The sequence below is a fragment of the Saccopteryx bilineata genome, chromosome 2 (genome assembly GCF_036850765.1).
Source record: "Saccopteryx bilineata isolate mSacBil1 chromosome 2, mSacBil1_pri_phased_curated, whole genome shotgun sequence".
Classification (NCBI taxonomy): Eukaryota; Metazoa; Chordata; class Mammalia; order Chiroptera; family Emballonuridae; genus Saccopteryx; species Saccopteryx bilineata.
Genome location: NC_089491.1, coordinates 277,397,499 through 277,410,987, shown reverse-complemented (window position 1 = coordinate 277,410,987; position 13,489 = coordinate 277,397,499). Strand labels below are relative to the sequence as shown.

The 13,489-nt window shown below is 52.6% G+C and overlaps 1 protein-coding gene across 2 annotated transcripts; it reads left to right on the top strand.

The window, feature by feature from the left end:
- The first annotated feature begins 5,226 nt into the window (after positions 1-5,226).
- LOC136325877 (low affinity immunoglobulin gamma Fc region receptor III-A-like) lies at positions 5,227-12,563 on the top strand. 2 transcript variants are annotated; one of them, XM_066260991.1, is made up of 5 exons: positions 5,227-5,360; positions 5,996-6,016; positions 6,351-6,611; positions 9,445-9,699; positions 11,027-12,563. In XM_066260991.1, the coding sequence occupies exons 1-5, from the start codon at positions 5,321-5,323 to the stop codon at positions 11,209-11,211; spliced, it is 762 nt and encodes a 253-aa protein (XP_066117088.1). In that variant the 5' UTR covers positions 5,227-5,320; the 3' UTR covers positions 11,212-12,563. The 2 variants fall into 2 exon arrangements, with proteins under 2 accessions (XP_066117088.1, XP_066117087.1); XM_066260990.1 differs by having other exon boundaries at positions 9,424-9,699.
- The last annotated feature ends 926 nt before the right edge of the window (positions 12,564-13,489 follow it).

The window sequence follows — 13,489 nt, the reverse complement described above, 5'->3', positions numbered from 1 at the left end:
AACGTGTAAACATGAACACCAAAAAATGGACAAAACGCCCATATGTGCAGGCAGATGTGTGTTCACATGTAAGGGAAGACCTGGAGGACACAACGGTCTTCTCCGTGGTTACCCTTCACTCTCTCCATCAGGAGACAGGACCTGTGTCCCCTGCCCTTGAGCCCGGGTGGGCTCACAGCTGTCCCCAACTGTACAGGGCAGTGGAAAGTGATGCTATCTGCCACAGGGACCTGTAACCAAGTTCAAGTCTCCCACATAAAACAAAATAAAATCTCCCTTTCTGTCCTTGGCCCCCTCTAGGAGGTAGGTCTTCTGATTCTCCTCTCCTATGGTTTCACTCAGGGCTTCTAATTACAAGCAACTGTTTCAGCATTGGGGTAGATTAGGAAGGGAAAGGAATTTACTGGGTGGAAACTGGAGGCTGGGCAGCTGGTCCTACTGCTGTGATGACTGATACCCCAAACATTCCCCTCCCTTATAGGTGAAAGTCCCATGTTCCTTGCTCGAGATTCAGTGTCCCAGACGAGATAAACCAGCCTAGATCACTCTGTGGCTCTTTGGCTGCCTTAACAAAGCACCACAGCTGACACAGTTTCAACAGCAGACTTTTTTTTTATTTTTAATTCAGTGAGAGGAGGGGAGGCACAGACAGAATCCCGCATGCGCCCGGACCCAGATCCACCTAGCAAGCCCACTAGTGGGTGATGCTCTGCCCATCTGGGGTATTGCTCTGTTGCTCAGCAACCAAGCTCTTCTTAGAGCCTGAGGCAGAGGCCATGGAGCCATCCTCAGGGCCTGGGGCCAACTCACTCCAATCCAGCCATGGCTGCTGGAGGGGGAGAGAGAGAGAAGACTGGGGGCCGGGGTGAAGAAGCAAACGGATGCTTCTCCTGTGTGCCCTGACCAGGAATCGAACTTGGAACATCTACATGCCAGGCTGATGCTCTACCACTGAGCCAACTGGCCAGGGCCAACAGCTGACATTTATTTTCTCACAGTTCTGAAGGCTGGAGGTCTGAGATCAAGGTGTTATCAGGGTTGGTTTCTCCTGAGGCCTCTCTCCTTAGCGTGTGGACAGCCGTCTTCTCCCTGTATCCTCACAGGGACGACCCTCCATGAACATCTGTGTCCTAATCTCTCTCTAGAAGGATGCCAGTCACATTGGGTTAGGGTCCACCTTCACGTCCTCATTTTAACTTAATTACCCCTCTAAAGGCCCAATTTCCAGGTACAGTCACACTCTGAAGTGCCAAGGGGTAGGACTTTCACACATACGTTTGGGAGAGACACAATTCAGCCCATCACATTAGCTCCCGGTGGGAAAGGGGGATTGGTTCCTGTAGTGAAAGCAGTCACCACTTTCTGTGAAGATGACTCAGAGTGGGCAAGTCTAGGGAGAAAGAGATGCTGGTAAGGAGGGAGCGGGACCCCGGGATAGTCGGGAACATGTTCCATAGCTCACCACTCACGGTGCCTTCATCACAGAGATTTTTTTAAAGGATTAGTATGGCCCTGGCTAGTTGGCTCAGTGGATAGAGTGTTGGCCCCAAGCGCTGAGAATAGATCAGTTGATTTGAGCATTGGTCCCAGACAGGGGTGGTCGGGGCACATGCTAGAGTCTGTATCTCTCTCTCTTCTCCTCTCCTTAAATAAATAAACAAATAAATAGTCAGAAAATAAATAAATGAAAGGACTAGTAATTCATTAAAATGCTTTTTCCGTTCTACTCAGTCTTCAACTGAAAGTTATCACACTTCTTTCCACCAACCCCAGCCCCTGAAATTTCTCAGGCAGAGAGCACAGATGCTTCCCGGATTGTGACTTCTCAGATGGGCTCCCCAGTTTCCCTCGGAGCCCCTCCTCTCCAGCTGCTCTGTCAGCGACTTTCTGTACACGTTGTGAAACTTGCTGTGTGTTGAGTTTCTGTTATCGGTCCTCTCCCCTCTCCTTCCTCATCCTGTTCCCCTTCTGCCAAAGCCCTGCTAGTCAGAGAGATCTCATCCCTCTTTAGCCCGATGTAGCACCTCCGGGTGGGCTTCCCAGGGAGCGCCTGGAATGGCAGAAAACTGTGTGTACGTTTGCATGTTTTCTTGGGAGGAGGCCTACAGCTCTAATCAAAAGTTTAAAACATCAAGCGTGTTGGTGCCTCCTAAACTCATCTTTTGTCCAGACCGGTCTTCGCAGTCCCAGAGCCATGTGTCCAGCTGCCTACCGGACATCTCACCCGACATCACCCCAGCCACCTTCAACCCCACCATTCTCGCCCCCACCCCAGCATGCTCCTCTTCCCGTTTCCATGTCCGTGGAATGGACACCATCCTCCTGGTCACTCAGATCATGGCCAATTGCTCCCCTGCATCCTGCCCACCCACCTTCTCCACGTCTTCCCGGGCATCCCCACTTCTTCAACAAGAGTCCCTAGTGCTCACCCCAACTTTCCCCTCCACCTCCACTCTCTCTCCCCTCCAATTTATTTCTTGACCTGCTATCAAAGTCATTCTAATAAAATGCAAAACCGATCCCATTATTCACCAGCCTAACATCGTCACGATCGGTGGTATATTTTACAGCGGGCCTAGAAAGGATGCACAGCTCCACCGTGATTTCCCAAGTCCTTCTTGATCACCCAGTGGTGATGAATTGAGGACCCAGAATGTTCCAGGCTCTGTGCGGAATGTTGGGGACACAGTGACGCACAGAGGGACTGATTCCCTACCCTTGAGGACCTCACAGTGCACAGATGTGATGACCGCCAGGGAGGAGGAACCCATGCTCCTGAAGGAACCCGGGGGTGGTTGTCACAACCTAACTTGGAACGCCAAGAAGCCCCACCTGCCATCGGGCACTTCTGACTGTAATCACTGGGCAGGCGTCCAGACATGGAACCGACAACTTCACAGGCGTTATTTCGCTGAAGACTGACAGCAATGCCTTGGGGTTGGTATCATTATTGCTAGCCCCATTTTGCAGAGGAGGGAACTGAGGCCTGAGGTGGTAGAGTTGAGCTTTCATCCTAGACTCTCCAAAACCAGCCCTTTTGACCCCCTAGCTGCCGCGTAGCGTTCACTAGTCTCAGGGACCATGCCCAGCTCTGCAGACATGTCAGTTCCTGTCACTCTTGTGAGATCCAAGCAAGGGTTCTGTCTTCCGTGTGGACCCCTCCCCAGATAGAATTAGACACTGCCTTCTCTTTGCATAGACAGACTTTCATAAATGCTCTCACAGATGCTCATCTGGAGGTCTCTCCAGAAGAGACGGTACGTCCCAGGGAACCGTGACGATCGACCTTGGTAACAAAAGGCGCTGTGCAGTCTCACTCTGTCCAGTGCTACAGGAAGGGACGAGACCCCGCGTGACGCGCTCCAGGGTGAGACAGCCCAAGAGCATCCTTGTCTTTCAAACACTTGCCTGCATCCATCTTGTGAAATTAACCCTGCCAACCCCAGCAGCTCTAAACATGAGGGCTGTACAAGGAGCCCTTCCCCCCCTGCCGCCATCCCGACAGTCTCAGCTCCAACCCGCGTGGACCGAACCCTCTGCGGCTCACACGTACTCCTGCCATTGCAGGCCATACTCACAGAAGGTGAGTCAGAGAAGAAAAACCTCCGAGAAGGAAAACCAAAGTGGACGCCCTCCCGCGGCTAGAAGCCACCTAGGTGACCGTGCAGAAGAGCGTTGGGGGCAGCCCCAGAGACCCTCTCTGCCCTGGGGCCCCAGACAAGTGTCCAAGGCACTTTCCGGATACTGGTCAGGAAAGAAGCCCCTGAGAGGCCGCTCATAATGGCTGCCCGGCTGGTCAGCAGTCCATCCCACTCGGACTCAGAGTCCACGGGCAAAAACATGTGCAGGGGATGGGTGGGAACGAGAACGACAATGAACTCTACCCACAAACAAAACAAACCAAGAGCGAAACCTGAGGAGGGATGATATGCTTCCGGTGTAGAAGGGACATGGGTACAAAGTGTCAGGAACCCCTGAGCCTGCCAAATGTCCCTTGTTCATCTCTGCCTGCCACACACCTCCCGGGCTCTTTGAGTCTCTGAGACCTGGACTGAGGGGGGTGGGGAGGTGTGAGGAAGGGTGTGCGTGTGCTGACCTCCGGGACCTAGAGAACAGAGCAGAGGTCACCATGTCCAGGCCACCGCAGCTCCGCCTCTTCTCTAAGGAGCCCTGAGCGGGCTGGGCCTGGGCTCTTCTGAGCTGCCCTAAATGCTGGGGGGAGTGGAGGGGGAAGGCACAGAGCCTCCATCCTGGTCCTGGTGTCACCACCCTGATGACACCCCCAAGCCCCTCCACCTTTTCTGTGTTCTTTTCACTTTTCCCAGGGTCCATGTCTCCCCCGCAGCCCGGGCTTCTTTCCACAGTTGAGGAGAACCTTGTGATCAAATTCACATCAAGACATTAGAAGTCCCTGTGGGTTATAGGTCCCAGGGCAAACGCACTTTTCATTTTGAAAGAAAATGTGGTGGAGATCACACTGGGGTGAGGTGACACCTGCAGGGGTCTGAAGATCAAAAGGCCTGCTCAGCCCTGGGTTTGGGCCAGATGGGAGGGGTCATGTCTGAGACAGAAATAGGCCCCTCAGGGAACGTCCTCCCTTGTCCCAGGCTCCTTCCTAGGGTCAAGCTCTCCCCTTCTTTTTTTTTTTTTTTTTTTTTGTACAGACTCCCGCATGCACCCAATTGGAATCCACCTGGCACGCCCACCAGGGGGTGATGCTCTGCCCATCTGGGGTGTTGCTCTGTTGTGGCCAGAGCAATTCTAGTGCCTGAGGCAAAGGCCATGGAGTCATCTTCAGCACCTGGACCAACTTTGCTCCAGTGGAGCCTTGGCTGCAGGAAGGGAAGAGAAAGATAGAGAGAAAAGAGAGGGGGAAGGGTGGAGAAACTAATTGGTGCTTCTCCTGTGTGCCCTGGCTGGGAATCGAACTCGGGACTTCCACATGCCGGGCCAACACTCTACTGCTGAGCCAACTGGCCAGGGCCAAGTTCTCTCCTTCTTGACGCAGCGTGGATCCAGCCCTGCCCAGTGGGGCAAACATCCTAAGATTTCTGGGGCTTCCCCACTGAAGGTGGCCAGTGCTCAACACAGACTCACATGGGGCAAAGGGACACACCCATCTCAGCTTCTCCTGGGGCGCTCCACCCCCCACCCAGGACTCATGTTTCTGAGATCAGAGTCAGTATCAATAATGTTCCCAGAAAAGGAAGCTGTTGAGTAATAGGATGTAAGGGAGGCTGCTTTTCTTCCCCTCCCAAATCAGTTAGGTCACTGCCGGGCTCGGGGTGTCTGTGGTGACTTGCTCTCTCTCCTGGGCAGCATGTGGCAGCTGCTGCCTCCCACAGCCTTGCTACTTCTCGGTAAGCCAGAGTCGCGGGCTGAGGGAGACGCGTGGGATGCCCCAGGTTCAGGCCAGGGATGGCGCCCTGCCCACAGCCGGAGCCCTGGATGTAGCTTCCGGGACAAACCGTTTGGGGAATAGAGATGAGGAGATCGCTGGTCTGATTTGGGCGCCATCAGTAGGTGAAGGGAGACTGTGACGTTCCCATCACGTCACCCCTCTGGGTCTTCGTTTCCCTTCTCTGTAAGTTGAAGACTACAGACCAGATGGTCCCTAACATCTGTCTCTTCCAGCGTGACATTCCAGGGCTCCTCCTCTTCCCGGGGGACTTCGGTGGAGGTTGTTTCTAGGCTCTCATTCATGAAAATTCAATCCGTATCCTTCATCTGGCAGGTCGAGCAGGGAGGGGCCAGGGCACCTGGGAAGGGTGCTGAAAGCAGAGATGTGGGTGGGGCAGGGCGGGAGGTGGGGAACAGGGAGCGCAGACATTGGAAACCCGAGTGCAGGCAGCAGACAGTTGACGTTTCTGTGTCTCCTGACTCCTGGGAGCGCGGGCCCTGGGGCCAAGTGGGCGGGAGCGTCTGAGCTCAGTCCACACTGCCTCACCCACCCTCTGCTCATGCTCAGAATTTGCTTCACTCTTTTTCCCTACAGCCTCAACGGACACACGAGCTGGTGAGTTTGCTTAAAGTGTCAGACTGATCAAGCGAGGCCCCCTAAAGACACAGTAGCCGTGGGCCGTGACAACAGATGGTGGGAGGCGGGCAGGGGCAGTTCTCCCAACACAGTGGGGTTTGGTCCGGTCTTATGCTTCTCTGACCAGTCTTCCACAAGGTGAAGAGAGGCCAACAATGGGGCCAAGTGCCTCCAAGCCAAGATGCTCTCAGACTCAATCATCAACCAAGGTGGAGTCACCTGCTGGATTTGCAGAGGCAATGAAGAGCTTCTTGGGGATGCAGGGCGGGGTGGGGCCTCTCCCTGCCTCATCCACATCCTCTTGTCTCCTCAGATCTCCTGAAGGAGAAGGCAGTGCTGTCCCTGACCCCTGAGTGGGACAGGCTGCTTGAGAAGGACAATGTGACCCTGAAGTGCCAGGGAGCCCGCCCCGAGGGGAACAGTCCCACGCAGTGGTGGCACAATGGGAAACTCCTGCCACACCAGACCTCCAGCTACTTCATTGCAGCGGCCACAGTCAATGACAGTGGGGAGTACAGGTGTGGAACCAACCTCTCTGAACCCAGCGACCCGGTGCAGCTCCAAGTCCGCGCTGGTGAGTGGGTGACGGGGAAGGGGGGAGTTGCCAGCAAAGGGTGACACAAGAGGCTGGGGAAAGACGGGGGAAGAGTCAGAGGTGATGCCGTCAGGGGTCAGAAGTGAGATGAGATGATCCGTGGTCGCTTAGCATTACATCTGAGTTGGCATCCTACCACCAGTGGGCACAGTGTCACATCTGGATGGCTACTCCGGCCAGTTCTGGGAGCAGCATCTGTAGAGGACTGCCACACACACACACACACACACACACACACACACACATATGGATGGTGTTGTCTGGAGGTCAGGGCATGACTCTGAGGCTCCATACCATTTACTGCATCAAGTAATGAGCCTGTTCTCAGGTCTTCCACCCCCTTCTCGCCCTCAGACACACAAAGCCTTAAGCTGCCCCCACACCACCCCTCATGGCCCAGGGTCATCTCTCTCTCCCTCCAACGCCACACTCAGACATACAACACGAATGTGCGAGTGTGCCGTCCTCCTCACATGTATGCACTTGTTCAGCTGGGACAATCAGAGGTGGGGGTGGGCTGGGGTATTAGAGGCGGGGAATCTCTCCTGGTGTCCCTGGAACTGCTGCACCACATGCCGGGTGCCTGCTGAGCAGCCTTGCAAGCTTGACTACGGAGAGGCTGCTCTATGTGTACAACAGACACGGGCAGGACAAGCCTGCGACAGAGTTCCATGGACCTGGGCCCCTGGCGCTGATGTTGGTGACTCCTTTGTGCTGACTGTCCACTGAGCTGGCATCTCCTCATGCGCAGGGCTGCAGGAGCAATGTCTATCTTCTAGCTAGGAGAGACATGCCACTTGAAGCCAAGTACAATGGGGATTTGACAACAGGAAGCGATAGGGAAATCACATCTGGGAGTTATCAGTTTGCCTAGAACGTGGCTCTAGAGACTGGCTTCGGAAGTCCGGTCAGTGAGGACTGACCTAAACTAGACCATGAGCACTGACTTCCCCAGGCAAGTCTCGAGTGCCCTTTGGGACCCATTTCACTTCTCCTCTCTGAATTACTTTCCTCCGCTTTGACTTTGGGGCAAAAGCCATGGTCCCATTCTCTCTGGAAAGTGTAGAACTTACAACCTTCTGTTGTGATTCTCTCTGAGACTAGATGGCAGGTTCTTTGAGGTCTGGGTTGTGTGCCCTGGTCATCTGGGTGTCCCCAGTCTGCACAACACTGGTACTTGACAGATAAAATATCTGTCAAGTGAACATGTGTCCATTACAGGACAGACTGGAACAAGTGTGTTCCCCCAGAAGCCACCAGACCACATAGATGGCATGTAACCTTATAACCATCACGTTGTGCTAACAATGACTCACTCTGCTCACGCAGTAAGTGGATATATAGGCACGTGGCCTCTTTTGATAAGTGACAGCTCTTCATAAGTAGTGAAGGTCACCTCCCACTTGGCCAAGTATTCCAGGTAGAGAATTCTCACGTTCTGCCAATTCTGTTTAGCATAAGGTGGGAGACTTTTAAATTATAGCAACTTTTCGGCCCTGGCCGGTTGGCTCAGTGGTAGAGCGTCGGCCTGGCGTGAGGGGGACCCGGGTTCGATTCCCGGCCAGGGTACATAGGAGAAGCGCTCATTTGCTTCTCCACCCCCCCCTCCTTCCTCTCTCTCTCTCTCTCTCACTTCCCCTCCTGCAGCCAAGGCTCCATTGGAGCAAAGATGGCCCGGGCGCCGGGGATGGCTCCTTGGCCTCTGCCCCAGGCGCTAGAGTGGCTCTGGTTGCAACAGAGCGACGCCCCAGAGGGGCAGAGCATCGCCCCCTGGTGGGCAGAGCGTCGCCTCTGGTGGGCATGCCGGGTGGATCTCGGTCGGGTGCATGCGGGAGTCTGTCTGACTGTCTCTCCCCGTTTCCAGCTTCAGAAAAATACAAAAAAAAAAATTATAGCAACTTTTCTTGTTTTGTTCTCCTTTCAAAAGTCATTTGGGTTTCAAAAATATGTGAAAGTAAAAGGGGGAGAATTTAAACACCCTGTGGTCCCACCCCATCCCCAAAGAAAACCTGTTCATATTTAAAAGAAAGTGCACCATCTTCCTTTTTCCGTTTTCTGTGTGTATATACTTTTTGCCTTCTGTCTCTTTGACTTAACATCGTCTAGTGAATGTTCCTCGTGTTATTTCTAAATCTGTCTGCAGTTCACCTTTAATTCAGGTCCACCTCCACCTCCAGACCATGAGTCCGTGTTCTGTCCATGTGGAATCTGGTTGTGATTGCAAGGCAGTTAGTTGTGAGACGTGTCTCGGTGATGTGAGAAGTTTATCTCAGTGGGGAAGACAGGCTCGGGCTCACAGAGTCCCCGTGTCCCCTCAGAAACTCCCAGTTCCCTGAGGACACCACCAGTCACACCTGCCCCTCTCCTCCTTGACCTTTAGATTGAGTTCTCCTTCACAATGTGAGGAGCCACTCCTGTGGCCACCCAGTGACCTTATTCCTGACTGCTGTTGCACGAGTCTTTCAATAGTTCTGCAACTGTCTATTCTTTCTGAAGACCATCGTTCCTTTAATGGTGCAAATCTCCATTTTCAAATGCAATTTCCACTCTTTGATCTAGAACATTCTGTACACCTTGTCACCCTAGCCCTTCGCCCTGCAGACGGCTTCTCACTTGCTTGGTCACTTACTCCCTCTGTCCTTTGTCCTGATCATATGTCTGTCCCTCTCCCCTATCTAACAGAAGGTCTTGGTGGGAGGCTTCTCCCCAAGGGGAGCTTGCAGGAAGGGCTCAGATCTGGTGGGGCATGTCCCCATCACAAGTGCTTTGTGCTGGTCACGAGGCCCCCTAGGCTGTGGTCTGTGTCTTCCAGCCTGGCTGCTGCTGCAGGCGCGTCAGTGGGTGGTCCAGGAGGGAGAACCTATCGTGCTAAGGTGCCACAGCTGGAAGAACATCCCTGTGTACAAGGTCCAATATTTCCGGAATGGCAGAGGCAGGAAGTTTTTTTATAAGAATGCTGAATTCCACATTCCAAAGGCAACGGCAGAACACAACGGCTCCTACTTCTGCAGGGGGATGATCGGACAACTGAATCAGTCTTCTGAGGCTGTGAGCCTCACTGTGCAAGGTGAGAGGGGTGCGGGCCTGACCTGGGCGACTGGCTAAAACCACCGAGGCTCTCTGAACTTCAGCGTCCACAACAAAGACAACAGACGTGCATTGGGCACCTGTCCGCGGGCTGTACACTGTGCTAAGTGCTTCCTCATGGGTGCCTTGCCTGACGATCACAGGGAACCCCCAACAACGTGATGGGATAGGTAACACTCCACGGTACAGATGAAGGAACTGAAATGGGCACAAGGTGGGTCACTAATTTCCCCCGCATCACACCAAAGGGTGCCTATTTAACCACTCAATAAAATGAAAGAAGTGGACAGGCACCATGTCCTACGATGGAATTTAGTCCAGTTTCTGTGGTGCGCCCTCCACCGCAGGCCAGAGCCTCCCTCCCCTACACACATGGTGCTCCTGGACACCCTGACATCACAAAACGTCCACCTGGAACCAGACCAACATCACATTCTATGACAGCGAGATAGACACACACTGTTTGACCCTTTAGCAAAACAAAGCTGTAATTTAAAAACAAAATACTACAATTTAAATTTAAAGTAAACAAGTCAACTGGGGAGGAAACAGAGGGCAAATAATGAAGTGAGTGGGTCAGGAGGTCAACGATTAGTCAACAATTAGTAAACGAAGAGAAAGAACATATAAGAGTTCTTTGTATGATTCCCGTGACATTTTGAAAGTTTGAAATTTAATCAAAATGAAGAGTTAAAAAAGTTTAAATTAAAAACCCAGTCTATTATCACCAGTGTGAGGACCCGCACAGGAGTGGGTTTTCAGTAACAGATTCAAGGGCTGAGAAAGTGCAAACCAGCAAGCTCTACCTCATCATCTCTTTTGGGTGATTAGTTCCTGGGCCTTGGTAAAGAAACAGGACTCATTTCCTGCTAATAAGAAGCAAATTTTAGTGGTTCACCATTTTTTTCAGGTTTCTGTTAGTGGCAATGAACAACGTGGGGTGAAAACTATGAGTATAATGTTGAGACACGAGATGAAATTACTAAGTTAAGAACTAATGTTCTCTCATCAACTTAAAATTTGACCAGTTTCTAAAGTCACAGGAAACCCAAGAACCAGACCTGCTCAGCACACGCCCTCCGACCTGAAGCGGCTTCTGCTGCGTTTGGAAGGCTGTGCGCTCTGGAGTCAGGCCGCGGTGGGAGGAAGCAAAGGCTCTCTGCCCACTCCCCACCGGCCCTTAGAGCCCCGCCAGCTCTCAGCAGGGGCAGGTATCAGGATGACTGCACAGACGATCTTGCTCGCTTGGTTTCAAACTTCTGCCTTAATGACTGTCATTTTTTTTGTCCCTCTGCCTCTCCTCACAGCTCTGGACATTCCACCCACGTGGCCATGGCTCCGGGTCACAACATGCCTGATGCTGGGACTCCTGTTTGCCGTGGACACGGGGCTGTATTTCTCTGTGAGGAGAGACCTTCGAAGCTCATTGAAGAACAGGAGAAATGACAATGTGATGTGGAGCAAGAGCCCTGAGGAAAAACAGGAGCAGTAAACGCAAAGCCTCTGCACCTCTGTCTGTGTCCCCAACTCTATCGTCCCCAACACCCACCTCTGGGAGCAGCAGGGAATCTACATCTTGGAACCTGTGCTGAACCTATTTTCTCGTGGGCTCCAATAGAAAGGAAGGGCCTGTGATACACACACACACACACACACACACACTATTGTGTCTTTTTTAGTACTCAATCTGGCTTTTTTTTTTAAATTTTATTTTTAATTATAGTTGACATATAATGTTATATGAGTTTTAGGTGTGCAACATTGTGAGTCAACATTTAACATACCTGACAAAGCGATCAAAGGGCCTGTGAGATTCAAGGGTCAGCAGAGAACCCCCGTGAGCAGCTGCATTACCAGGAGTTGAAGCCTCAGAGCTACGCCACCATCTGTCACAGCGAAGCAGCAATACAGTCTCTGGGTGGTGACCCTTTGACACAGGGACATTGTTCTCAAATGACTGGAGGAGTCGATTGACAATCAGCGGCTGAGGGCCAGCTGGAGAGTGGTCTACATTCTGCTGCTGGTCTGGTGCCGTCAAGGCACCCCAAAGCTCCTTCAGATAGACTGTGGGGATTGCTGGGGGCCCCAGGAGAGACAGCAGAGCCAATGAAGGGAGTGGCTGAGAAAGAGCAAGTGGTCCAGGACAGACCAGAGGACGTCCCCGCTGGGGCTATCATCTTAGAAAACAGAGGCAGTGCAAAACTGACATCCAGGGAGCCCCTGTCAGAATTGGGATGGTGAGAACATGCATAATGATGACTTCTCTTCATGTCACGGGGGGGTGGGGTGGGGGGCACAGTCCTGGGAAAGGAGCTGGGGTGTAGGGATGGGTGGAAAACAAAATCCAGAGACAGCCTGTGCCCGTAGGAAGGAGAGCAGCATTGCTGCCCCAGACTCAGCTCAGTGAACAGGTATCTCATCAGCCATGCTGGGAAAGCACGCTAAGAAAGAGCCATTCATGACTGCCCAGGAGGGAATGCGCAGGTGAGGACACTTTGTGGGCCACGATAGTAAGAATTAGAGAGAGGAGGGGCTGGGACTACAAACCAGGTTTTCTGCTTCACTAATTCAGGTGGAGCTTTGTTCCCACCGTTCATTAGACAAACATTAGATAAATATACCAAATGTGCTAAACCCTACTGAGTTCAGCTCTGACACTTTGAACCTCTCAGCTGTTCAGTAACAGGGGCTGGGGAGGGAGCAGCAGCAGCTGCTGGTGGAAGAAAGCTTCAGCTCTCTCCTTCTGCTTCTGTGAGACACTTGTTGATTCCCATAAAGCATTTCACAAAATCTTCCTTGCTACTCTCAGAGAGAAGATCGAAAAACTATGGCAATAATACATCAGTGACAAAATCCTTTTCTCCTCTGGTTATTCCGGGTTGATGGACACCCCACATCCATCCGCAGTCATCCTGCCGCAGCTCCGATGACCGGGTCAGCTTGCTCATTCACTAAGTCCTGCTCAGACAAGTAGGTGGGAAGTAGACCGGGGCCTGAGCAGAGACATAGGGTCGGCCACATTGTGTCCGTGGGGAGCTCTACGGGGAGCCGGTTTGAGCTTGGTGTGTGAACACTAGAAGAGACCCTGACAGGAGACGGTGCATGTGGACAATCAACGCACACTTGTTTAGTTCCTAAGAGGTGCCAAGCTTTAGTTTGGATGCTGAAGACATCAGGAACAACAACACGGGGTTACTCCCTGGGGGGCTGTCATTCTAGTGCGGAAACATTTGCCAACAAGGAGAGTGAAGAGGCTTCCTTTGGGGTGTAGGGAGCGAAGGGTGAGTGGGAGTTTGCCAGGCAAAGAGAAGAAAGGCTGACTATTTATGAGCAAAGCTCCAAACATCAAGAAAGTCCCTTGGTCTAAGGAGTGAGGGTGAGCAGAGGGTCCAGGGCCAGATGGTGAACAGGGCTGCCTTCCAGGCTGAGGAACGTGTACCGACTCTGCAAGCCCGGGGAGAGGGAGGTGGAGGTGGAGGGGGGAGGAGGTAGAACAAGTTTGCCCTTTAGAAGCCTCTCTGCAGCTTCTTGGAGGATGGGAGGAGAGGGAGGCTGAAGACAGGAAACCGGCCAGGTTACTGCAGTGATCTAGGGTGGGGGGTAGGGTGGGGGTGGGGGGTGAGGAGAAAGTATACAGGAAAAGGCATACTCTCAACTCCCTGACCCGTAGGGGCAGGCATGACTAAGGGACCTGCCCGGTTCGCGTGTTAGGAAACCCAAGTAAAAGTCAAGGCAGGAACAAGATTGGTGTCCTGGTCAAGGCACATATG

What these genes read in the sequence shown, in the direction of transcription:
- LOC136325877 (XM_066260990.1), top strand. Translation starts at nt 5,321, where the DNA reads ATGTGGCAGCTGCTGCCTCCCACAGCCTTGCTACTTCTCG. An exon ending in CTCAACGGACACACGAGCTG is followed by an intron (nt 6,017 to 6,350) that starts GTGAGTTTGCTT and finishes TTGTCTCCTCAG; the next exon opens with ATCTCCTGAAGGAGAAGGCA. An exon ending in TGTGAGCCTCACTGTGCAAG is followed by an intron (nt 9,700 to 11,026) that starts GTGAGAGGGGTG and finishes CTCTCCTCACAG; the next exon opens with CTCTGGACATTCCACCCACG.